This window comes from Galleria mellonella, unplaced genomic scaffold (genome assembly GCF_026898425.1).
Source record: "Galleria mellonella isolate WM207_F2 unplaced genomic scaffold, CSIRO_AGI_GalMel_v1 utg28, whole genome shotgun sequence".
Lineage (NCBI taxonomy): Eukaryota > Metazoa > Arthropoda > Insecta > Lepidoptera > Pyralidae > Galleria > Galleria mellonella.
In genome coordinates this window covers 2,603,432-2,630,332 of record NW_026442064.1, presented here as the reverse complement: position 1 = coordinate 2,630,332, position 26,901 = coordinate 2,603,432, and the positions used below count along the sequence as shown (strand labels likewise).

Below are 26,901 nucleotides of genomic sequence, written 5' to 3'. Positions count from 1 at the left end.
ATATTAATAATTTAATATTTTGTTGCATAAAACAAATTCAAATTAGTATGATATCACTAACACGAAATTGTATCTTTTTGATGAAAATTATATTGATTTTTTTTTTCATCAGATCAAAATTCATGCTTTAATGGTGCTATTAGGTCATTACTTATTCAAACTAAAGCCACATTAAATGTAAAACAAGCAGAGGAATTGAGGATTTATTTCTTTTTAAAGTCTGTTAAAAAAGGAACAATCTTGTGCCATCTCTCTTATGTTCCAAATAGTTCTAGGAACAACAGACAAATATTAGTGTAATAAAGGCAAAGGCATGGCGAGAAAATCGATACTAACCGCTTGGTATAACTGAAATTCGCGCCTAAAAATAATGACAACGACGTCACGTTGTATACAGCGCTGTATGAGGAAAATCATAACAAGGATTCAAAAAGGACAAACAACTCGATTTACTTGCTATCAAGTGTATAATTAAACATATATACATAGTAACTTTATATCAAGAAAAAACAAACAATAATACAACAAAAATATTTAACGTACAATTAGCCAATGCGTAATATACAACTTTTTTTTTTACACGTAATTTAAAAATAAAATTCTTAAGATATTTTAAGGGGAAAAAATACAATCATTGAAAAATAGGCTGTCAATTTCAATCTTAGCCTTCCTATTAATAATTTAAAAAAAAAAATGTAAAATAAAAATATTGGAATTCGAAATTCAATTTTAAAGGAATGTATAGGTACTGGAAGAAAGATGGATTGTGGATATTTGCATAATGACCACAGGCATAAAAAAAAACAGACGAGTCAATTATTAATATAACATTATGTCAATATTATCTACGATTGACATATTAATTTTTAGATTTCAGTCTTATTTCCAATACTAAAGTTGATTTTTAAGTCTACAGTGACGTGACAAAACAGATGGAGAATTTTTAATCCCATAGTTATATTTTTTAATAACTGTGTTATATTTTAAGTGTCGCCACTGCCCTTATATTAACGAAAACGAAAAAAAAAGAATCTATGCAACCAGCTGGAAATATGAACACAATAAAATATTACGTAATCGTGTTTGCAACTATGCTTCTGCCTAAAATATTGATATCAAAGTGTATCAAAGATCAAGCAAATTTATAGTAAAAATTATAAAATTCCATTAACAGATTGCATAGATTTCACATAAACGTTTTTTTTTTTTTTTTTTTTTTATCAAGGTGAAGCGGATGCTTTAATTTTCTTCTCTATAATCTTTTTACACACTGATTGCTGGAACTAAAAATATTTAACAGAAGTACTAGAAGCTCTTTCTGACATTTTCTTGAAATATTGAAATTTCTTTCGAACATTCTATTAAAATTAAATTAAATATTTAATTGCAATTCTTCATCAAATAATAAAAAAGAAATTAATTAATTAATTAGTTTACAAGTTAAATAACTTAAATATTTTTTTACATTTTTATGCTTATGGTCGTGTACATTCAAATAGGTCAAATTTAACAAATAAACAATACACAATTAATATTAAAAATTAATTAATATTATTAAATATGGAATGTTAACATTAACTAATTCATAATAGGATTCATTATGTCGTACACAGAAAGCATTCTCTCGAACACGATGCTTTCACAATAGCATTTATTACATAAACAACAACAAAAAGAAAAACATATTTAGCTAAAAATCTTCGGGTCTCGTAACAATTGGTACCGCCACATAGCTGTCACATGGAAAGCGGTTTACGTACCTCTTACAATACTTACATCAAATGCAAAAATATATTATCATTATTAAGTATACTATACTATATTCACTTTATAAATGCTTATCAAATATAATTCAAATATAATTGTTTGCATTGATCATTTACATTCATCGTTACATAAGATACGTTCAGTGAATAATGTATCGAGAAATATACAGTGCAATATAAATCAAGGGAAAAGAATTCGTTTTATTATTTATTTATATACTTTTGTACATTCGCTTATAATATAGATATTAGGTTATACCAAAATGTACAAAGGCAGACTTATCCCGTAAAGGGATTTCTTCCAGTCAACCTTGAGAGCCCATAAGGAGAATGTGTCTATAGGGTTTGTATATAAAGCACAACATATAAAGTGTAAAAATAATATTTTAAACAATATATATATATATATATATATATATATTTCAAAGTCTAGCAGCTTGCACAGTTAAAAAATTTAGTTCATTCCTATTTAGGAATTCTTGTCGGTGGAACTCTTGCCACTCACTACGATTTTCAAGAAGTCCCTTCACGTCTTAATACGACACGACACCAACTCCTTCCTTGATCTGCCTGATGTAACTATGTCTCGGTCTCCCTCTTCCCCTTCTTCCTTCTATTTTACCTTCTATTATGTTATTCATAAGTTCGTGGTGTCGTATCAAATGTCCTAACATTTTCTCCGTCCTGATCTCAACAGTTTTTATGTTTTTTATGTATCTTTTTCTTAACCCTAAATGGGATTAATAACGCTATAAAAACGTATATTATACCTTTGTTAAATGCCTTAATACAGCAAAATTGGTCAGAACAACTATACAAGTAACGTAAAGCTTCGTATATTTTGAGAACGTATAGGGAAAAATATGTCAAAAACAACATGTCAATCTCATTAATATAATAAAACTAGCTGACCCCGTAAACGATGTTTTACCACTTATTGCGAAATATAAAAATCGCGATTAAAATACAGGGGTTGATCGTAAAACGGTGAAAATTTAAAGTTGTATGTATTTTCTGATGCTAAATCATATTTAAAACACAATTAAAAATTTTGTCAAAAAAATATAAAAAAAATTTTTAGGGGTAAAAATTTTATTTACCCTTATCATTGAGGGGTATAAAAAATAGATGTTGGCCGATTCTCAGACCTACCAAATATGCACACAAAATTTCATGAAAATCGGTAAAGCCGTTTCGGAGGAGTTTGGTAACAAACACCGCGACACGAGAATTTTATATATTAGATTGTAATCAGACAATATCTGTATATGGGTGACATTTAAAAAAATCGATAAGAGAGGTCTTATTAAGACAAACGTCTGTCTGTATGTTTGTTGAAGCATCACGCAAAAACTACTGCACCAAATTGGATAAAGTTTTCATAGATTTTTCATTAACGTCTAACTTAAAATTTGGTACTTTTAAAATTTGGTATCAGATATAGTCTTTGTTGATTCTCCTACTTTTGAAATCCGCGCGTACAAAGTAAACCCCTAATAGAATATAAAAATATAAATATATATAAAAAAAAAACAATTAGTCAAGTTACCAACAACATCAACTCACAGAATATACTTAAAATAAATCTGTGAATGTAGTACAAGTGTATTCAAACATATAAAGAGAAATAAAATATATTCCTTACATTTGTAAGGCTTACGTAAGTACAATACGTAACTTTCGTAAGTTAATCGATCGATTAAAAACTTAAAACAAAAAAGAATAATAGTGTCCCCACACTATTGCATACATTTTGCTTTTTTACTATTATATCGAAAGGATAGAATAGTGCCGTGCCATGTTCGTCACGTACAATTAGAATTCATGAATGTAATCAAGCATAGAATTTTGACTTTGTGTTAATCGATAATATTGCTATTAATATATTTATAATTTTTTTTTTAAAAGTCGCCATTTTTTTAATCAAGAACAGATTATATAATATTTCGCTGTGTAATTCCGGCATAGAATAGGCCATCCCATCTTTTTCCGTGGAAGTCGTAAGAGGCGACTAAGGAAACTTAACGGTCGAAGTCGAGAAATGGACAGTAGTGTCCCTCTTAAAACATCACTAAAGCCTAACTGCAGTATTCAAACCACTTGCTAAACGTGGCAACTACTGGCAAAATTCCCCATTAGAAGGAGACCTATGTTTAGTAGTGGACATGTAACGTTTGATATGATGACCATGGTATAATATTGCACCGTATATTTGTCGATTAACTTAACACACATACACACGTGAATGTATTAATACACACGCGTGCACGCAATGTAAATCGTGACGGAATTATACAATATGGCGTCGCAACGTACAAATGTCACTTTATACAATTGTCAATATATGATATAAAAATCTGATCTAACTCAAAATTTTACACATATAATATTAGATTTTGTTTCAGATGTAGAAAGGAGTGTTTTTTAATAAAAAAAAAAAAACAATAGGTGCCAAACGACCACACGCTAGGATACCCTGTGATATGAGAAACTAGACGCATATCTGTGAGCAGGACCCAGAAGAAACCCGGGCCAATTCGGAAAAATCACTTTCTAATTTGGCCCAACAGAGAACGAACCCGGACCCTCATTAACGTTGAGGAACGTACCCGCTGCGCCTGCGCAACAGAGGACATCGTAACTTTATTCTTAACCAAGTTGTAAAACCTGCTATTTTTTAGATACTAAGATACTAATTTTAGATTTACAAACTTTTGAGTTAGATTAGTTTTTTAGTTAAAAATGTGGTTATTTATACATTAAATATCAAATCCTTTTCGTTCTTAATATATTTAAAGTACGCGGGCGAGCTTCTGTTAACCCGCGCGCACGCTGTGTTGCATAAGGTCAGAATTACCTTGTTTCCAGTAACGATCGATTTAAAATAATTTTTTTTCAGGTTCATTTTAGTCAAAGAAGTAGTTGCAATCATATTAAAAAAAAAAAAGCTCTGGACAGATACACTTTAGTTATAGTAATAATTCCAAACTAAGCAGAGTACACGGTCTTACATTATAAGTACTTGACCACAGATTACATTATACAGGCATCCGGCTCAGTGTGCGCCCGGGCTTGTTTAACACAGGATTCAATAAAATAAGGTAGTTTAAAAACAATTTACACAGGACGAGAGATAGTAAAATTAAAAAAAAAATGTATAAAACTTCTAGAAAAATCTAGTAGAAAAAAATATACAAAAATCATCTGCCTTCCTCTTCTGTAAACTCGTCTATGTACAGACGTAAATATACTAAATATTTACAATCACATTTCATGGCCTTACCTAAACTAATACAGTATATATGGTGTCATATACCAGAAATACAATAAAGATCCACAGATAAATTTTTATCCATATCTGATATTTTTGTAAAGACCGCAAAAATTTATAAAATCTTACCTTATAATCGCAATCGTCATATAATTTCATATTATGTCACTATATCAGACCTATCACATTTTGATTGACCCATCACGGTATACAACATATAAATTCAAATGCATTAAATTTAAATAAATCTTTTACTAAACGTGGTATTTAAGATCACATTTTTTTTCCTTTCCTGTGATGTTTCTGTTAATTATCTATTTAATAAAGTTTCATTTTAATACATTACCTACATTAGTAGTATAACTGTAAATATTAATATAAGAACTATACAAAAATTGTAAAAATACATTACTTTCTTCGTAATGTTATATTTCTCACCTGTAAGATTTTAGGCTGTTTGACTAATGTCCCAATTTAAGTAAATAAAAAAAAAATAATAACTTCGCTTTTTAAATTTCCATTCCAAGCTCGCCGCGCATAAAGGCTACAAGTATAAGTTGGAGCGAATAAAGCACTGGTGTGGTTCTGAATTTAAAAAATGCAATTTTTTTAATTCAAAACGCAGTTAACTCATACTTGTGGCCAGGTGTGATCTAATTAACACCCTACCTACCGTCCCGTCGCTGCAAGATCTCATGTAATATTGTGCTCGTATCTACATCGCTTTCGTCGCTGACTTGCCATTTCTCCTCTAGTAGAGGCTCGTGGTGATCCCCTTCGGTCTTGGACGCCCTCGTTCGGTTGATCTGGTCAAAATCTTCAGAGTCCACCACACTGACTTTGCCAACTACTGTCTTTATGAACAGCACTTTGTGTACTATATGGCCGATGATGCCTAGAAGGCATAGAACGAGGCCGGCTACGTTGATCAGGCTCAGTTGGTCACCACTCACTTTCACGGCCAAGACTAGGATACACATTTCCTGGAATATTTATAGGTATCGTTTAAATTTTGAAATCTTTAAATTTGATCTGTTTTTGGCGTAACATGTATATGAAGATAAACTATATAATTTAAGGTCCAACCACATAAAATTGCCTTACCTTAAATATACCAGCAATGGATAACGTAAGACTAGAAGTGTAGGTAACGACCAGGAACTCGCTGATCTCCATCGCGAAGGCGATGGTGGCGCCGACGGAGACCTTCAGGATCGTTGGCACCAACTCCTTCCCCGATTGCTTCTGCAGCTCGTAGAAACACTCGAAACCTGAAACGCAATAATTTGTTGATTTAAGGGTTCCATATCAAAAAGGTACAGAGGAACTCTTAAGGTGCAACATTGTCCGTCCGTCCGTCTGGCACAGCGTTAAACAATATTTTTATTTTCATTGTTAGGAGGTCCAAAGTTTCAAAATTAACTTACAAGTCCAAATGGGGATCATATAAAATCATATAAAAGTGCTTTATTTGTACATTTTCAAACTGATTTTTATTCATTTATGTTTAATTATGATCGAGAATGTTAGAAAAAATCACTGAGCGAGGGAGGGTTTATCCCTGAAGTTTCTGATGCAAAAAATTTGAAATAATTATAGTTTATAAAGATATATATATATATATATATATATATATATATATATATATATATATATATATATATATATATATATATATTATAGGAAAAGTAAAACGCAAATTAGCGGTATTTTTGAATAGAATAAAATGGCAAACAAGCCGACGGCCCACCTGATGGAAAGTGGTAAACGTAGCCTATAGACATGAGCAGTACCATGGACATAACAGAGTATACTGTACGCCCATGATATTCCCCATGCGTTACCATTCCTGAAGACTAAAGTTATTCCTCTGTACCCTGTAAATTCACTTCCATATCCCACCTTTCAAACCGAAACACAGTCATGCAAACACAACTGCTTCACGGTAGAAACACGAATGGGTCTGACCCATACCCGTACCCACCAATGGGTACCCAAGAAAACTCATTTTATGTTGGGATGACACGGCAATAATATATAATCATTTTTTTCATATATTTTATACTATAAAAAAAAACATAAACCTTTAAAATAATTATAATTTCTTTCTAATTATAATAACAATTAACAGAATTTTATACAGGCGACGTAAAATAATGCATTGTTATTAGAAAGCGTAACTAAGTCACTGAAATTTAAGCTAAAATGAACATATGCAAATTAGAGATGTCTCCATTAAATGGGCAGCGAACCGACATGAATGAACAGACAAAATGACATATTCTATATATAGTGAATATATTAAAATTCGTATATTAAAAGTAATAAATTAATTGTTTATCGACAAGTATCAATGTATTTAATATAAGGTTTTTATTTTTTAATCGTTAAAAATGGCTATATCTGAGTTGAGAGTTGATGAGACTTCCAAAAGAAGGGTTTTGCCAGTAGTTGTCACGCTTGGCAGGCGGACTAACAACCGCAGTTAGGCAATCAAAATCTTTTAAGAGGGACACTACAGCCCACCCCTCGACTATTAAGTCTTATTAATGCAATATGGGCGGAAGGGATTGTTAGTAATGCGGACTATCAGACCTATAACTAGCAATATATCCTTATCAGGTCGACCTCCACGTGGTCCCCCTGGAAACTAACCTGTTGAATTCCAGGTGTACTCATCACGATGGGCTAACCGACCTGCCTTTTCATTCTCACCTATCATCCTTCCGTGGTGCCCCACCAGCGTATACCGTTAACGCAGGCATGGTTACCATTATATTATCACAAATTTAAAAAAAATCCATCAAAAACACAAGTTTAAATAAGCATAATTTATATTCCATTTCATTTTTCAAATAAAAAACATGTGAGTTACCTTCGAATATGATCATGAAGGGCAACAACGATATGAACATCCACGGCTGCACGTGGAACACCATGTCGACCGGATTGTGGAGGCCCAATTTGGACTTCTGCATGAGCAGCTGCGCGAAGGTCCACCGGAGGCCGGCGGCGAAGGACGCCAGCAGTAGGAAATTGAAGCCGGCCAGGTTGAAGTGAGTCGCTTTGTATGTGAACATGATTAGACCGGCGGCGATCATGAACACTATACCCACAAGCGACCACGACTGGAAAAACGATATTATTTGAAAATCTTATAATTCGTTATAGAGTGACGACTCTTCTCTTTTTTATGGAAGAAACTGTACCCAGCTTTGTACAGCTTTTTTTTTAATGTCTGATAATGGAATGGTAACCTCGCCTGCGCCACTAGCAATGGGCCTGATAGTCCGTATTACTAACACCCCCCCCCCCCCCCCCGCTTAGTACACATAAATACTAGGTACAACTACAATTTTTTTTTTAATAAAATATTTTAAAAAATTAAATAAAATACAGCCTCATATATGTTACTCGCAAATAAAACTTATAAATACGTTAAAAATTCTTTTCACTTGTAAATTTTAAATCATTGTACCAAGTTTCGTTAAAATCCGTCGATTATCCGTCCGTAGTTTTTGTTTTTATAACGAACATACAGACAGACAGACTGACAAAAATTCCACTGATTGCATTTTCGGCATCAGTATCGATCACTAATCACCCGCTGATAGTTATTTTGGAAATATATTTCATGTACAGAATTGACCTCTCTACAGATTTATTAGAAGTATAGATAAGTACAGATTGGAGTTAAGTGTATATAAATATTTTTTTCTAGCTATTGTATTTGGTAGATCGTGTATGTTGGATACAGCTATATCTATTAAATACACATTATTAAAAAAATTAAAAATAAACTTGCTCCTACTAATGAGCTCAACATTAATTGTTTATGGCATTACGTATGTTCAGCGTTAGCCTTGAATCGCTATCACATAAGGAGCGTCATCAACTTAATTTGTATAACAATAATGATTTGAATTCATATGTTAAAAATAAATAGCTCTTATTGCTAAAGAATAAAGCTGTTTGTCGCCTGCAAATTGTCAGCTCAATTACGCTCTTTCGCTTTTGCCATTTTATAACAGGACACATATCAGTGCAACTACGCGGTTTTACACAAATCAAAACCAACCTCCATAGATAAGCTACATAACCTACCATACTGTGCGGGAAAGGGATTGTTAGTAATGGAGACTGAGAATCCCATTACTAGCAATATACCCAACCAGGTCGACCTCCTCGCGGTTCCCCCTGGAAACTATCATAGTTAATTCCTTATTATTAATATAAAATTAAATATATCAATCAATCCTATCAAACGGATGTAAACTTATAAATACAATTCGACAGAAATGTAACTACATTTACAGATGCATATCTGTCACGCCTCCTCACGTCTCCCCACGTCTCCCATTAGGGTAGGCAAAAATAATGGAACGCCGATTGCTTCGATTCAAACAGACTTCTTTCGTTTCTTCCACATTCATCAATCTTTTCATACACTCTCGCCAGTCACGGGTACTCGTAATTTGTCCCTTCTCCAGCACGTCACCTATTTGGTCGACATACGTCCGTCTAAGGACCTACCGACATCTTCATTCATTCTTGCTCAATAAAACTCTTTCGTAATTCTTTTTTCATCCATCCTCTACATTTAAATATATAATAAACAATCTCTCTAGGTAAATCAACAAGCCATATTCATTGCATATATCAGACCACCATAAACACCATGGTGATAAATAGACAGCGTAATCCGATAGCGCACAGCTTTTTAACGCGTAAATCAAAAGCGACAATTTAAAAAAAAAAAGTAAAAACAATTCTAGCGACAAATTCAATTGTACTTTATCTAGGCGATTTATACATTACGTTTTCTACAGACACAAAATTCCTTTATAATCTTTTCTGCACAGATCTTAACAATTTGCAATCAGCATATGAAATTGGTGCCGTGTGCTCCGGCATAGAATAGGCCACCCCTATCTTTCCCTTGGATGTCGTAAGAGGCGTATAAGGGAGCGCGAGGAATGGGCAGCAGCGTACCTCTCAAAACATCGCAATGCTTAACTGCGGTTGCCAACCCGCCTGCCAAGCATGACAACTACTGGAAAAACTTCCCTTCTGGGGATGGCATGTGTTCAGTAATAAAGTTAACGGTGGATACAATAATGGTGATGTAAAATCAAATTGTACAGGATTAATTGAGATGGGATGCCAGGAAAAAAATATATAAAAAAATTTATATAAAATAAGGATAAGTAAAATAAAATGTTTATTCATTTTACTTAGTTAATTGACTGATTATTGGCGCTTGAAGGAAACAACAAACAATAAATACAGAAGCTAGTTTTTGTTTTTTTTTTTTTATATACTTGGAATGGTAAACAAGTTGACGGCCTTTTCAGCTTGGAATAACCATTCGTATCCTTACCAATTTTATAAATGTGAGTGAATTTGTTTGTTACCTTATAACGCCTTAACGGCTGGACTAATTACTATGAAATTGGTATACACGTACTCATGGGATGGAGAAGGATATAGGCTACTTTTTTACCAGAGGGAGACTTTGTACAAATATCGAATGCTTGGGTAGGTAAAAGGCTTGATAGGTGAGGATGAAGCAGGTCAGTTAGCCCATCGTGACGAATTCAACAAGAATTGTTCACGATGGTTTCCAGGGGGAACCACGTGGAGGTTGACCTAATAGGGCATATTGCTAGCAACGGGGCTGTCAAACTCCATTGCTAGCAATCCCATTCCCCCCATACTCGTACAGTTAATATCTATTATTAAATGCTTAACAACTAAAGCCATGGTGGCTTATCCATAAGCAGATCCAGCAACACGACTTATTGTATACATTTATAGACATTTCGTACAAAAGCAATTTGAATTGACATCCTATCATAATATATATATATATATATATATATATAATATTTATATACTTATTAATTTGTAATCTTTTTTCTATAAATTTCATTATTTAGATCCCTGTGAAACTGCCATCGAAGGTTTAATCACAATAAACTTTCTTCTTTCTTACCACTTTTACGTTCATATGATACGCAGAAATTCAATAATTCGCTTAGCATAAAATATGTCATGCACAATAGATAATTCAGGGGGGAGAGGGATTGTTAGTAATGGAGACTGAGAATCCCATTGCTAGCAATATATTGGGTATACCCAACCAGATCGACCTACTCGCGGTTCTCTCTGGAAACTATCATGGTTAATTCTTGATTAATTCGTCATGATGGGCTAACTGGCCTGTTTTCATTCTCATCTATCACCCTTCACTGGTGCTCCGCCAGCGTATCCCGTTAGCGCAGGCGGGGTTACCATACCATTTTCACCCATAAAAAAAAACCGCGAGGAGGTCGACCTGGTTGGGTATATTGTTAGCAATAGGATTCTCAGTCTTCATTGCTAACAATCCCTTTCCCCCCTGGCAGGCGGGTTGGGAACCGCAATTAGGTTTTGGAGATGTTTTAAGACATACGCTGCTGCCTATCCCTAAACTATCAAGTTGCCTTAGTCGCCCCTTACAGTATTCACGGGAAAGGAATGGGTGGTCCATTCTACGCCGGGACCACAAGGCATAATAATGTTTAGATACTTATTATTAAATAATACCTAAACAACTGAACATATTGGAGTGAGAAGGGGAATGCCCATGAGTAATATCGGTAAAGGTTAACTTGTGTCACATTGCTTTCTTATCAATAATTCTTATCTCTTATTAATATGATTTTATCAATTAATAGCAAATCTCCGTATATCCAGATTGAAACTAACATAATTTGTCTTTGGTGTCTTCTCGCCAGACTAAGTTATGCATCTATTCTTTTTTTTATTTATTTATTTTTTTATAATAATCACGCTCGAATACAATTCATTATCATAATAATTAAATCGATTCATACTATTCGATTTTTCTGTTTATTTAAAATTATTGTCTTCTAACATATTATAGTTTAAGTCTGACTGACAAAATGTCTAGAGTATATCCGGTCACGTAATATGTAGTCTAAAATATAAAGAACATATTAAATAAGCAAAAGATCAATATTCGATTAAATCGATTTGAGATCAGAGGGCCTACCATGAAATGTTTTCCGAAATTTCAGAGCCAGACGAAACAGAAATTTGTTGTCAAAATTACATAATACATGCCGTTTGGAAATATTAAAAATGTTAAAATATTGTTCCTTTGGACTTTTATGATAGGATGTATGACGAACGAAATGTTAAACACCATTTATTGGTCCGATTTTGGTATAAACAAAAACACGAAATTGAGTCCGAAATTTCGGAAATTCATGTCATGGTAGACCTGCTGATCCCTTACCCCTATGTCGAGTAAATGAAGAGGTACCATTGATTTATTTCCAATTGGCATTCACTGCAGTTATCTACTGGCCTGTAAATGATGCCTTTTAAGAATGTACTTTGCTTTGTTTTATGTTTTTATTACTTTTTGTGCTTTTATTATTTAAGATTATTAATTAGACATTACTTAAAACATACATTTAGTTACAGTGGGTGATGATTTGAACTGTCGAGTAGAAAGCTCAAAGCAACATGGCCACTCTCCTTTGTAACATTCATACATCACCTCCTTTTTTTATGTGGGGAAATCCTTATAGAGACCCATACACCCCGGGGGAGGCGTGTGGGTACCGCCGGCCTCTTAGCGGCTATTATCATACATCACCTCCTACTCCTCTCATTCATACCTCACTTCCTACAATAACACATCACGACATCTTTGTCCTATTAATTTTGTCCAATATATTTTCTATACAAAAGACCTAAGCGTTCTTACGGCTTTACATTTTGTAACCTTCTCAATATACCTACTTCCCTAGTATTTTTTTCCTAAGTTACGCTTCATAGCACTGGTTCAAGTTCAATCAAGGAGAATTGCTGTTTTTCTTCCTAATAAATAAATATAAGACATAAAACAATGTCTTGTGTAATATCTAAATTATCAAATATTTCTTTGTATATTGGAAGTATAGTGAACAAATAAATAATAATAAATATAAATATTTCATTATGCAACATAGAATGGCAAACAAGCTGATACTCCCTGGTGATCAGCAATAGCACAAATAGGATGTTCCTTTGTTTAACATAGGACATTCATTCTAGGTCTTTTTCCTAATAATATAAATTTTTTTCTTCTTTTTTTCTTTATTTCAATTAAACAGTTACATAGACAGTATATATTCTTAGTGCTGCGAGACTACACATGCTGTGTGGTTACACATACATGTATAGTCGATGGCTACCACTTTCCATCAGATGGTCCGTTAGCTTGTTTGCCATTACAAATTATATTAAAAAAAAAAATAAGAATCATAAATACCTTCTTCTCCAATCCCAAGAGTATGGCAAATCCCAATATGAAGATTATTGTTGTAGATTTAGTCATGGTGTAGAGGGAAATGGTGACCAGCCCGAGCGCCCAATTTGAGAATCCGACGTCGATGCCGCTGGCGAGCCCCGTGGGCGCCACTGATCGGAGGCAGGTGATGAACGGCAGCATCAGCTGAGGAGTCCCAGTGATAATGTGTAGCACCAGCCGCACCAGCACCGAAAGGACCCATTTTATCACCAGGTGATACATCACCACAGTTAGTGGAAACTTGAACTCCTGCAAATATTTAATGTGTGAATCATATGTAATAACTGGTAGTCTACATCTACGCACATATGGAGTTGGAGGATACATGAAGACTGAGGAAATACCAGCTTATTTGCTGCATCAAAATTCTTGCATGAAGTGCATATATATATATATATATATATATACAGAATCGTAGGATATATGACAGCTGATGAAACACCGGCTTATGTGCTGATTACCAACTATCACACTTCATGTGAGAACTTGGTCAACCTGATGGCTCGGAACCTGAACTCATCAGAACCCTTTTCAGATGTCTGGGGTAACTACTGTTACTTTCTGGTAATCCAGACTTGTTAAACTAACCATACTCTTATGCACAATAGCCTATAAATATATATACATCCAAGATATAGTGAGAGACGACCAAAAGAATAAAGTACAATAGAACTGGCTTAAAGAACAGATATATATATATATATATATAAGTCTAGAATGGTACTTAGAATGTAACAGTTATTGCTACAGACCTCTGAAAAGGATGTATATATATATATATATATATATATATATATATATATATATATATATATATACATTCTATTTCTATTATTTTTTATTCATATATATATATATATATATATATATATATATATACATTCTATTTCTATATATTTTTTATTCATATATATATATATATATATATATATATACAGCCTTTTCAGAGGTCTGTAGCAATAACTGTTACATTCTAAGTATCATTCTAGACTTGATAAACTAACCATATTCTTATGCAAAATAGCCCAACTGTGAAATAAATGTAATAAAAATAAATAATAGCATTGAGATTTTACTATTTACTATAAAATAAATATAACAATGTATATCACTTTAATAAATAAGGGAGATAAAGGATGTGGCCTGGGATAGAGCTGGCTGGAGGAAGATGCATGAATTAGTTGCACCGACAAGAGGAAACTCTTAAATGAAAATGAATTAATATCACTTTAAATGTTTTATTTTAAAACTATAACTGTATCTTATTATTACTCCTAGGAATTCAGTTGAATGTATTTTATATAATACATGCTAAAGCATCTGATTTGTCTTTCTATTGATATAATTACATGCTTTGTGGTTTCAATATATTTAGCCTCTAGTCTCAATCCAAAAGATATTGTCAAATTTCTACTAGCTGCACACGAGACTCACACATCAGTGATTTTGCCAAATTTAAGGTTAAGACATAGTGGTATATACTATGTCTTAACCTTAAATTTGGCAAAATAACCAATATACAACATTAGTGGCAAACATTTTATTAATGAAAAATATTTTATCAATTATTAACTAATTAATAGAGATATTTTTGTGTAATAATTTCTTTTTATTGTAAAAAAAAAAATATGAGTAAATTTTAAGTAATAGAAATGCTTCAATTGGAAGATTATTTTAATATGTATAAATGCTGTGTTACAATATTTGTTCATGTTGAGCTCCAAAGCTTTTAAACGAATGAAATTTTGTCTCTTAATAAGTAAATAATAATTTCCGCCTTCATTCAACCAGATAGGTAAAAGAAAAATCTTTAGTTTTATATTATAGTATGAACAACTAATTAATACTATTATTGTTACTAGGACAAAGAATTAGAATACTAAATAAATTCTAAAATACATTTCCAGTGATTTGGCTGTAACAAGTACATATATATGTATGGCTGTATTTGCAGTAATTATCCTATTACTATTTTATATGACAATGGGTATACTCTGCTGTTATTATTTTTATTAATTACATCACAAGTCACACATTCAAAAGCCCATCAAAAAAGTTGTACAGAAAATATGTAGCTATTTAAGGAGAATCTAATAAAAGTTTATATTTTATTCTATATTTGTAATAATGTCAAAGAACCTAGATAAAGTGTAACATCATTGCCAACAGTTGCAACTAAGTTTAATGAATTTGTTTAATAAAAAATTGTATTAAATAAGAATAAACTTACTGAAAGCAGCCAGCTTTGATAAAACGTTAGGCCGATGGACAGGGAAAAGTACAACAGAATCAAGCCAAGGGACAGCAGACTCTTTTGTACGCAAATATCAGACCATTTTCTCTTTGGTTTACTTGTAAATACACCTTCTTCTGTATCAGCATTTAGAGGCAGCTGTTCATAATTTGCGCCTGGCATGATGAAAGCAAAGCGACTTTTCTTTGTCAACAAACTCACTCTGCTGCATAGCAGCTATAAAGTCTCTCGTGGTATTTTATCAAACAATTGTTCTATACTCTTTCACTATTTTTTTATTTTTACCACCTTAAGCACGTAAACCATAATTTTAACATAGTACAATACAAGATAACAACGGATGTAGAATTCAATGTTGCCAGATAAAATAAATCAGAAGTGCCAAAAATCGGAGCCGTTATAGCCTAAAATCGTTCAAATATTTTTATTGAAGTATATATAGCCCCAAACGCCCATTGATTACCTCCTCACTCCGTAACGCGCTTGTAAATATTTTCTAATGAAACCGCTGAAATGTGAGTTGAACTCACACGCCGGAAGTTTTGTTACTCAGATATAAGAAAAAATAAACTTTATTATGTTCTTACATTAAATATCTAATAATAATTATTATTATAATAAACAGATATTATAATTTGTAATATCTGATTTAAGGCCACATTTTTTTTAACTTTGTGGTTAAAACCTAATCGCAAAATTTAGTTTTTGGAGGACTTTTTTTATTTTTTAAATAATGCTAGTAAAAACATTATTATATTTAACAATATTATTCTCATTATAATTATTAACTAGTTACTAGTGGTCCCATTGTTAGCAATATAACATGTGAGCTGACCTTTACGCAATCCCCTAGAAACCATTATTTCTTGATAAATTCGTTATGATGGACGTATTTATCTGTCATCTTTTAGTTCCACTAGCACCTAGCTAACCTATATCGACAGCGTAAATAGGGTTACCATTTTATTATCATATTTTGGTGTAGAAACTTGAAAAGGTTAAGTTAGATAAAAATGGTCTCTCTTAAAGTATCTTAAGGAAAACTTCATTTACAACAAATTTGAAACCATACCACATCAATGATATGTAATGTATCAGTACTCTATATTAAATTAATAAGATTTCATATTTTGAGAAAAAATATGTAGAAAAGGTATATAATTTTTGGTCGTCTCAATACTCTTCAAGATACCCTAAAAAGCGAAAGTCACCGAATCTGGCAACACTGGATGGATTGCAACTATTGTAACAGCTGTCAATGTCAAACTGGGGTAGAGATTAGCGATGCGCGATTCCACATAATGTTAATCGAATAATTTACATTTCATATTTTTTTTATTGTAAGAAATGCTTAATTTTTTTTTTCAATAAATACCAAATCTAGAACAGAAATACCATTACAATAACTCAACACTATAATCAATATTTCGAGCAGTTATTATCGATGGTCAACTCTGTTCTATTTTTGAACATATATACATATTTCTCTATAAGAGGTTCCTATATTTAGACAATTTAATATGTTTACAGTATTATAATTCCTTTCTTGAGTATTTATCAACAAATGTTTTTGTAAAGCATAATAAGATTGAGAAATTTTGCTGTAGTGAAATATTAACTTGAGAGAAATGTTTCAGTCAATGAGCCTATCCTGACAAAATCACTGAGAATTAGCTACTGTGGTCAGTTAGATTTATAAATGTACGTAGCTAGTGTGGAAATATGAAACTAAAAGTCTATACTATATAGTATATAAGTATATTCATTTCGATATATCAATTATTTTTAAATAATAAATTTTACATTACTAGATTATATATGAGATACAGTTTATGTAGAAAGTATGCAAGCGAGTTATTAGGCTTATACGGCCAATAAAATTAAGTTGATTTATCTAGATGAATTTGACTACTAGAGTCCTTTTCATGAAAGAATATAAGGATTATTCAAAAGCTGATGCATTTTTGTATCTCTCTCTCTCTCTCTAACACATTAACAATGTCATAAATACAATGAGCAACACACACCATCTATTCTATTCCGAATACAGATGGGCAAAGCACCGGGTTTAAACCCGGTGCTTTGGTAAAAACCCAATAAACACCCATAAACTCCCATAATCACCCAAAAAAATAGGTTTTTACGTATTTTTTTGAAAATATGTAAGTAATACCAATAAATTATTTTTATAAATTGTATTGATCAATTCTACAATATTAAATAAAACGTTAACTAATAATATTTCAGGAAATTTTAAAAATCTATATATAATAAAATGAAAGTAATTAATTTTCAGTGTTTTCATGTTGCAGTTGATCAACATGTTGGCCTTTTGCTTCCCGTAGATACTTTAAAATTTCTTCATAACACCTCGTTCGCACACATGGCCGTATATATTTAAATTCTTGAGCCACTAACAGTCCGAAATACTCATTTCTTTTATCCTCTTCTCCATAAATTAAGCATTTAGAACAGTTTGTTTCTTCTTTCAGTAAATTTTCTTTTACTTTATCCTCGTTTTTTTCTTTGTTGCGACGACGCTGGGTAAATCATCTGGACACTGGGTCTCACTATCGCCAAATATATTTGGAGATCGGCTTCGGCTACGGCTTGGCAGACATTTTTTTCTTTCTACAATTTTAAATTAAATTTATTAGAATAAATGCTTCGAACACACGCGATCTAAGTACCTTTTGTGTTTATTATACCTTACCTACCTAGGTATAAAAAGAGTACTTACGTAGATTTTCTTTTATTAACTGTTTTATACGAAGATCTTGATCTCTCAAATTAGCATCCATTTTACTTCCAGTGATTATCAACTAAATTAATAATCCACAAAGTATTAAATAACGTTTTTATGAAATATTTAGCACAAAAACAATACCCTTTAAATATCGATCGTCAGTAACTGTGGCTGACTTACCTATATTCTAGCAAGCAGGACTGCCAGATGTGAAGGGGAAATCCCCAATAAATTGTTGCATGTGACTGATGATGTGAGCATGTTCGTTTCATAATAAAAATGTTGCCAGGTAACCAAAAAGTCGTATGTTTTTGTGCGAATTACGATCATAATCTTTACGATCGTACATTAAAAAATAGACAAATAATAGTATGAGTACGATTTAAATCGTATATCTGTCAACCCTGCTAGCAAGACAGCGACAAAATCACGTTGCATAACAATGTAGCCCAAGCTTATATCTTATGAAATATACGGAAGAGATACGGACTTAGAAAAAACAGAAATGTTGTTCTTTGTGGAAGTCATTGATGAAATTCTATGTATTTTAGCCCGCAAACTTTCTTCAAACAAAAACAGCGCCATCTAGTATCGAGTTCTGTAATTATCTCTTTGTTTATGGATTTGAAGTAAGACCGCCACGCATGCAATACATTATGACTGGGGATTCCCCTATTCGTCGACGCTGAATATGAGGCGACGACAATCACTGTCAAACGTGTTCACTATTACTCTGACTCTGGTAACGTGACTTCCTGGTAACGTGTTAGGTAGGAAAAGCAGTAAAAAAGTGCATATTAAGGGAGCAGATTTGAAATAATATTTATACTTAACAAGAAATAATTAAAGGTAAGTGGATTTTTGAATGATACAATTATATCATGATCACTTAACAATTTTAACTTAAAATTAGATGTATTATTACAAGCTTTTATTTAGCTTGCGTTATGTAAATAAAAGTATGTAGGTATGTTCGTATGTTGATGCAATTATCCTCAATCCTCAACCGACTGGGATAAAATTTTCCATACACGTTTATTTTGGATGATAGTGCATAGTTAGCTGAGAGTCGTCATTGGATAATAATGGTGGATAGCCTAAGATGTGTACTAGATATTTATTTTTAACATAATATGCGTAAGTACCTAATCGAATTAAAGAAGTTGCTGAGAAAAATACAGAACAATACGATAATAAACTAGCGTCTGCGTTTAATCCTCCGAGGAGATGTAATTTTACAAAGGTTTTTTGTATTTATTTTATTATTTTTTTAATAAATTTATTGTAAATAACAAGAAATAATCATTGTAAAAAAATAGGCACTCTATTGTTGAATTTTCGTCAGACCAACTAATCATCGTTCATTTTTTTAGGTTCAATGGGGAGACCTAAAGATTTACGCATATGGGAGCACTACCGTACTTTACCAAACAAGTCTGTTTCTTGCAAGCTTTGTAATAAGGTCTACAAATTCAGTAATGCTGCCAAAATGCTTCAACATCTTATCACTTGTCCAAAATCTCCAGAAACATTAAAAGACTCTATGAAACTTATAAAAGATAGCTCGTCCAAAACCAAAATGTCTGGACTGTCAGAGATAGAGACAAATGATTCTTTTATAAGCCCCTCGTCGTCTGCTAACACTACAATAAATGCTGAGTTTCAAGACACCGATGATCATATAAAAACAGAATTAGCGAGAGCTATATTTGTAACAGGGACGCCATTATCGATGGTGCAACATCCTTTATGGATACAATTTTTCGAAAAATTGCAACCAAAATTTAAAATACCTTCACGTAAAGCTTTAGCGACAAAATACTTAGATAAAATATATAGAGAAATGCGTTTTGAGTTAAATGAGGAACTAAATGCTTGTAGTTACTTACACCTTCAGTGCGATGGCTGGTCTAATTTAAGAAATGAAGGAATAATAAACTTTCTTATATCAAAACCTCAACCTGCATACGTTAAAAGTTTGAATACAGAAAGTAATCCTCACACTAGTGAATACCTTAGCCAAGAAGTTGAAAAAGTAATGAAAGTGTATGGAGCAAATAAGTTTCTTGTACTTATTGGCGATAACGCTAGAAATATACAAAAGGCATTCGAATTAACAAAACTCAAATATCCACATGTTGTTCCTCTCGGTTGCTGTGCACATATCCTTAACTTGTTGTGCCAAGATATTGTAAAGATACAAGAAGTAACTGTGTTTATTATGCAAGCCATAAATATAATAAAAACTGTTAAAAGGAGTCAACGATTAAGTTCCTTGTTGATAAAATCAAGGCAGGGTGAAGATTCTACACAAACACTAAAATTGCCTTGTGCTACAAGATGGGGAAGTCATGTTACTTCGTTAAAAAGTTTGAAAGCAAATAAGATAGCTTTGCAAATATTAACAGTTAGAGAAGATGTGGTAATTTCAAGAGATATTAAAGATTTAATTCTAAGTGATGATTTCTGGACGAAGACAGGGGAATGTATAAGTATTTTGGAACCAGTCACTGAAAGCATATTTTACTTAGAGAGCGACCAGAATCGTTTGCATCGCACATACATTACATTTAGAGATGTACAAGCTAAGATACGTTTTGCATTAAATGAGATTTCGACATTGAGCGAAGAAAGCAAACAGCAGATTCTAACATCAGTATCTTCAAGATGCAATATGGCAATGAGGCCAATACATTTTGCAGCATATATTCTAGACCCCAGGACTCTAGGAGTCGAACTTACTCAAGAGGAAGAACTTAAGGGTATGGAGTTTATCTACAATTTAAGCCAACACTTAAGTTTGTCAAATGTAATGGCAGATTTGGCGTGTTATAAAGCTAAAGAAAACTTTTGGGCCAGAGGATTTGTATGGAGCTCATTAGATAGCATTGAGCCCCTAATATGGTGGAAAGGTATTTGTGGTTCCACTGAGTTAAGCAAAGTAGCGATTCGTATTCTATCAGCTCCCTGTACTTCGGCAGCCACTGAGCGTTCCTTTAGTATCCAAGGCTACATACATAATAACAAAAGAAATCGACTTACAACTGAAAGAACTGAAAAAATTTCATTCATTTGTTATAACTGGAATCTTAAACATAAAGCTGAATGCGAGGACATTCAGTTTAATGAAGAAAATACCTTAGAAGCTTTCATTGAGCAAGTAAATGAACATAACAGTTTAGACGAAATAGAGCCTATCGAACCTATACAATTCATCGCTTGTAATAACTCTGAATCTGACAGTGATTGACTGTAGTTTTACATTTTACTTTCATCTCTTTCTTAATAAACTCAAAATCAAATTAAAAGTTTTTTATTCTGTAGGCTGCATAATAATATTGTCTATGTCCAGTATAGTGGACGTCTTGCGGCTGAGATGACGATGATGAAGTACAAAATCATAAACACCCAAAAATTTGGGTGTTTATGGGGTTTAAACCCAATAAACCCAAAACACCCGGTTTTTACCCACCAGACTTTAAACCCACCCAGGTGGATTGCCCATCTCTAATTCCGAAATCTGTTTTTTTTTTAGTATTGTCTATGGGTAATAAGTATATAACCAAGAATATAATTAAGAGACCGCACTTCATACAAGCTACGTAATCCGACTTGGTCAGGAGTATCTTAAAAATCTACACAAAAATCCTTATTTTCCAATTATGATGGCCTGATGTTCAAAGTAAAGGTGAATAGGGTTATAGGGTTACTATAGTTAGTTTTTAGATATTATTAATATGTAAATATTTCTCACTGTTACGCAAATATATTAAATATTTCTTTTATTACAAGATTTTTATGTTAAATTGCACGTTCCTATGTCCATTTTTTTAGCAAAAATAAAACGGAGAATAAAATTCTTAAATTTATTATTTTATACAATATTACCATGAAATCTTAATTTCGCAAAATTTTTGATAGTGGACATGTTAGAAATAGGTTTACTTTCCTACAGCTATAAACTACTGGCCAGTTGTAATTTAAAAAGATATGTTTTTAAATTTAGTTGACACACTGTTAGAAACAATCGTTGCTTTTTTGTATTTGCTCTTCTATTAAATTTTATCGTACTTTTATATTGTGTTTATCCTATTCCCCTTTCACTACGGAAATATCAGCTGATATCTCAAGCTAAATACCAACAGGACTCAAAGTTTTAACACTTCTCGTAATGTCTGGTTAATGTTTAGAGTAGACCTCGTAACAAAGTCAATATTAATTATATAAAGTCGTAATTTCCACGTCAAAATAAAAAGAAACATTAAATACAAAGCTAAATCTGTTTCACGAATAGTTTAGGAGGCAGACATTTACATCGCATTTGATAATATCTTAGTTAGTTGGCTCTATTGTCATTTTATCATTTAACTAAATGTTGGCATGATATTTTCTAACCAAATCCATACATTAATAGCTTGTATGGAAGTTACACAAGATTGTCTATGAGTAGATTCAGAAAAACATATTAGCTGTCTAATTTTTTATATGTATATATTTGCTTTCTTATTGTCGTAAACAAAAGTTTTTCTATTTGTGTTTTTAAGATTTCATAATACATATTGGAAATTTTGAGTACAAATCATAGTTCTAAAATCTCTTACACATCTTAATTGAAACAATTTATTTTAGTATAATAATAAGCAAGGAAACAAAGAGAGTGAACTGAAGTGACGTAGATATTGTTATCAAATCCGAATATAATTAAAGAGTATTTAAATGAAAAATGTCGGAATCAGACTCCTTTTCGTCTCTACAAGCTTTGGTAGACAGCCACCTTTCCAAAACGTCCATGCAGGATAATGTCTCTGAAGATGTTAACGGTTTAATTAGGCGTTTACCTTTGCCAACTTTAACTGGCGAGGGTAGTCCCTCGTCTGGCACACATGTACCCTATTTGCCCGCCTCGTTTTCCGGTAGACTGCCATTACCTACGTTCAATTATACTGAAAGTCCAATTACTAATGTGCTCGCACAACAAGTATCCAACATGTATAAGGCGAAGGAGTTAAGACGGCAGCAAGAGGAAGCCGCAAAATTGGCTGAGAAAATGAAAAAATTGGAAGTGGAGGACAATAATGACTGTCTAATTGATTTGAGAATTGCAATAAATAGAGATATCGGTGCTACATGTGGCCCGGGCCCTCCTAGTGCAGAGGGAGGCGCAAGTATTAGTAGTTCTTTAGAATCACTATTGGAAGCACGGTTTATGAATGGCGATTACGGTGATTACACTCCAGAGCGTGCTAAGACCCCCGAGCCTATACTGCCGTGTATAACAGATATGTCGTTTATACTAAAATGCAAAGTAAGAAGTGGAAAATGTTCCGCTTTTGGCAAAGTATTAACATCCCGGTTAAGGCGAGTAGCAGCACCATATCTGAGAGAAGAGATAAAGACAGATATTGTAAGATTTGATTTCAAAACTATGTCACCGTGTGATATTATTAAGGAGAAACTCAGAAGACCGACTATATCGGTATGTATAGAAAATATAAATAACCATATACCAGGGGTGGCCGAATTGACTAGACCCAAGATCTTCTGTTTACTGACGAAACCCTGTACGATCTACCAATTACATACTTCTTGAAATCACAAATAAAACAACATAGTTCAGTACACAATTATGTAGTATTGTAGTATTTTTTATTTTATTAAGAGGGAAAACGGAAAACTTGAAATAATTTTAGTGTGATCATTGTGTGTGCATCTTCCACTGGATCAGCAAAATATTATATTTATTATTCCTTGTCGTGATTGACTGGACTTATAGTCGCAATGGACGGGTCTATTACTATTGATCAGTTGGCCACACCTGGTATATAACATTTCTCTAGTTAATGTATGTTCAATTTGCAGTCACTAGCAACTGTTTTGTTTTATTTTTCTATGTTGCACCTATCTATCTTCAATTCCCAAAATTTCCTTTAAAATTTAGTTGAACACTTCTATAAATTTTTGTATATGAGTAAAATTTCAATGACTTTTTGAGTATGTACCTACATGTAAGAAATCTTATAGAAATTTTTATTCAAATAAATTTGTTTACATGCTTTTTTTAATGGGTTCAGAATGTTGAAAGAAAAAAGCTCTTTTCATGATTTTCGTTATTTTTTTATTTATGTACAAGATAATTTTTCATTTGTATGGGTACTGTGATTTTACCATGCGGTCTCAGTATGGAATAGGCTACCCCTTCCTTTCCAATGGATGTTGTAAGGAGCAACTAAGGGAACTTGAGGGGTGGGCAGCAGCATCCTTGTTAAAACATCTCTAAAGTCTTACCACGATTACCAATCTGCCCACCAAACATGGCAACTACTGGCAAACCCCCCAAGAGGCTAAAATCGGATGAGAAGTTTTCGATTTTATTTATTACAAACATACAAAAAAAAAATCCTCTTTATAATATTCTTATGGAAAACAAGTTTTTACTTATCTTAATTCTTATTCTCAAATATTTTTGCTGAAATAATGGTCAATAAAATTTAACTATCTTTTAAAAAAAATCCTATAGTTTTCATATTATATATATTAAATATACCCTGTTTATATATATATATATATATATTATTTAGCCATGATTAGGAAATGGTCACAAGAATATAATATAGTAATTCTATAATAGAACTAGATAACTAAGGAAATAGACCTTATGTATTAAGTATTAAACTTATTGGGATTCTGGAGTCCATAAAAATTATTAATCTAATGTGTATGTTATTGTTTGCAGTTAGCCGCTAAACCCATCCGTCCATAACGACCAATTAGGGGCAAGTGTCGTCCCCTTAGAAGAGAAGATTGGCTTTCCATTTCCGCACTGGATATGTGACTTGGTGTATGATTTTATTAATTTTATCCTTATGTCTAATTTTCCTTCTATTGTAGTAGTCTCTTATAGTGTCCTTAGAGGTGTCACTATTGCAGTGATGAAGTAAAATGAGTAGGACTGTGTGCCTCCATTCTTATTAATTATATTTTCCATACAATATTGATTACTTGTACGATCTTATAAATTGAGCGCATTTTTACAATAAATAAAACACATATTTTGTATTGAGATTTATATATATTTTTTTTTATTGGTAATTACCAACAGAGTGTAATACACTGTTGTTATAATTATCAATATTTTTTTTTATAAATAGTGCTCAATTTGGAAGGCTGAATATAAATAATTAATGAGTTTTACTTAACCGTTTGAGTGCCGATGAGCGCTATCACGCTCATGCGCATTCCAACTAAAAGTGCCACGAGCGTCATAGCGTTCGTGAAATCAGTCGCTGTTTAGCTCGCTGTAAAAAAAAAATATTAAAAATTGGATATTTTTTGGAGGAGATACAGTTTTTTTAGAGACAAGGGTAAATGACATCGACACGACAAAGATTTCTTTGGCATTTTTAAGTAGATATAATTAAAAATCAATGGCACTGAAACGGTTAAAGTTGTTGTTTCATTTTACACTTAAATGTGTTAATTTGCAAAAGTTCATATCAATGGTTATTTGATTCGAATTATTTTGTTTATTTTATCTACTATTAGTGTATGTGACTGGCAACACTCAAGAGTAGTATAAAAATAACGCAGTTTCGTGTTTTGTCACAATTTATCGATAACGCGATTTATTACAGTCTCAACTAGTATCAGTTAATTTAGTTATTATTGTATAGTTACTTAAAAGAATTTTTATCTGTTTAAATATGTTTCACACATCAGACATCTGTGTAAATGCTAGTTGGATATGTATTTATTATTTTATTGGTGTATCATAAGAAATAGTCACTAAAAACACCTGTTTTGTTTTTTCTATATTTTGTTTTTGCTACCTTATAATTATTTGTAAAATTAAAAATATGTAATATAAAGTTTTCAAATTTCGCTTTGGTTTAATTTAAATATCTATCATAGTTACATAGAAAAAACAATTTTGATGATAGGAGTTGCAACTCCTATTTTCCAAAAAAAGAATTAGGGGTTAAAATGAATTTAAACGTCAAAAATTGTAATATATATAAAAATTGTTAGGATTCCAGTAACCTGGTGATTAAAGTATTATTCTTATACAATTTGTTTCCAACAACTAGCATTATATTAAAGGCACTAATGTCAACAAGTTACATATTTCATAGGGAAACCCGGTGATACTTTTTCATATTAGGTTAATGTAGTAAATGTAGTTTTAGAATTATTGTATTGTAGGTAATTTATAAAATAAAACATTTATATAAATATTATTTTTATTTCCTTTCAACTTTACAGCAAGAATATTCAAAAATACATTAATATCTTGAATTTGTTAACTTATTAAGAACTAAACTATATTATAATCATATAAAATTGTTTTCATAAATAATATAAGATTCATTGCATTTACCTACAATCTAAAATTCAAATATTACTAATTTCAAAATAACATTTTATTGTCTTTATAATTGAGTAAGTTTCGAAAATATTACATACATTGTGGGGGGAAACGATACATCATTTGTTTATATGAAC

The 26,901-nt window shown here is 32.1% G+C and overlaps 3 protein-coding genes across 3 annotated transcripts; 2 read left to right on the top strand and 1 right to left on the bottom strand.

The window, feature by feature from the left end:
- Positions 1–450: 450 nt before the first annotated feature.
- On the bottom strand, positions 451–16,004 carry LOC113519604 (solute carrier family 35 member C2). Its single transcript, XM_026904726.3, has 5 exons — positions 15,633–16,004; positions 13,364–13,651; positions 7,913–8,165; positions 6,142–6,308; positions 451–6,020 (listed from the first exon to the last, which is right to left on the bottom strand). The coding sequence occupies exons 1-5, from the start codon at positions 15,816–15,818 to the stop codon at positions 5,703–5,705; spliced, it is 1,212 nt and encodes a 403-aa protein (XP_026760527.2). The 5' UTR covers positions 15,819–16,004; the 3' UTR covers positions 451–5,702.
- Positions 16,005–17,703: 1,699 nt separating this feature from the next.
- On the top strand, positions 17,704–21,910 carry LOC128200824 (uncharacterized). The gene is made up of 2 exons (XM_052895509.1): positions 17,704–19,251; positions 19,776–21,910. Exon 2 carries the CDS (start codon positions 19,781–19,783, stop codon positions 21,650–21,652), a length of 1,872 nt encoding a protein of 623 aa, XP_052751469.1. The 5' UTR covers positions 17,704–19,251; positions 19,776–19,780; the 3' UTR covers positions 21,653–21,910.
- Positions 21,911–22,850: 940 nt separating this feature from the next.
- LOC113520361 (uncharacterized) lies at positions 22,851–26,633 on the top strand. Its single transcript, XM_026905683.3, has 2 exons — positions 22,851–23,878; positions 25,136–26,633. The coding sequence occupies exons 1-2, from the start codon at positions 23,126–23,128 to the stop codon at positions 25,160–25,162; spliced, it is 780 nt and encodes a 259-aa protein (XP_026761484.2). The 5' UTR covers positions 22,851–23,125; the 3' UTR covers positions 25,163–26,633.
- Positions 26,634–26,901: the final 268 nt, after the last annotated feature.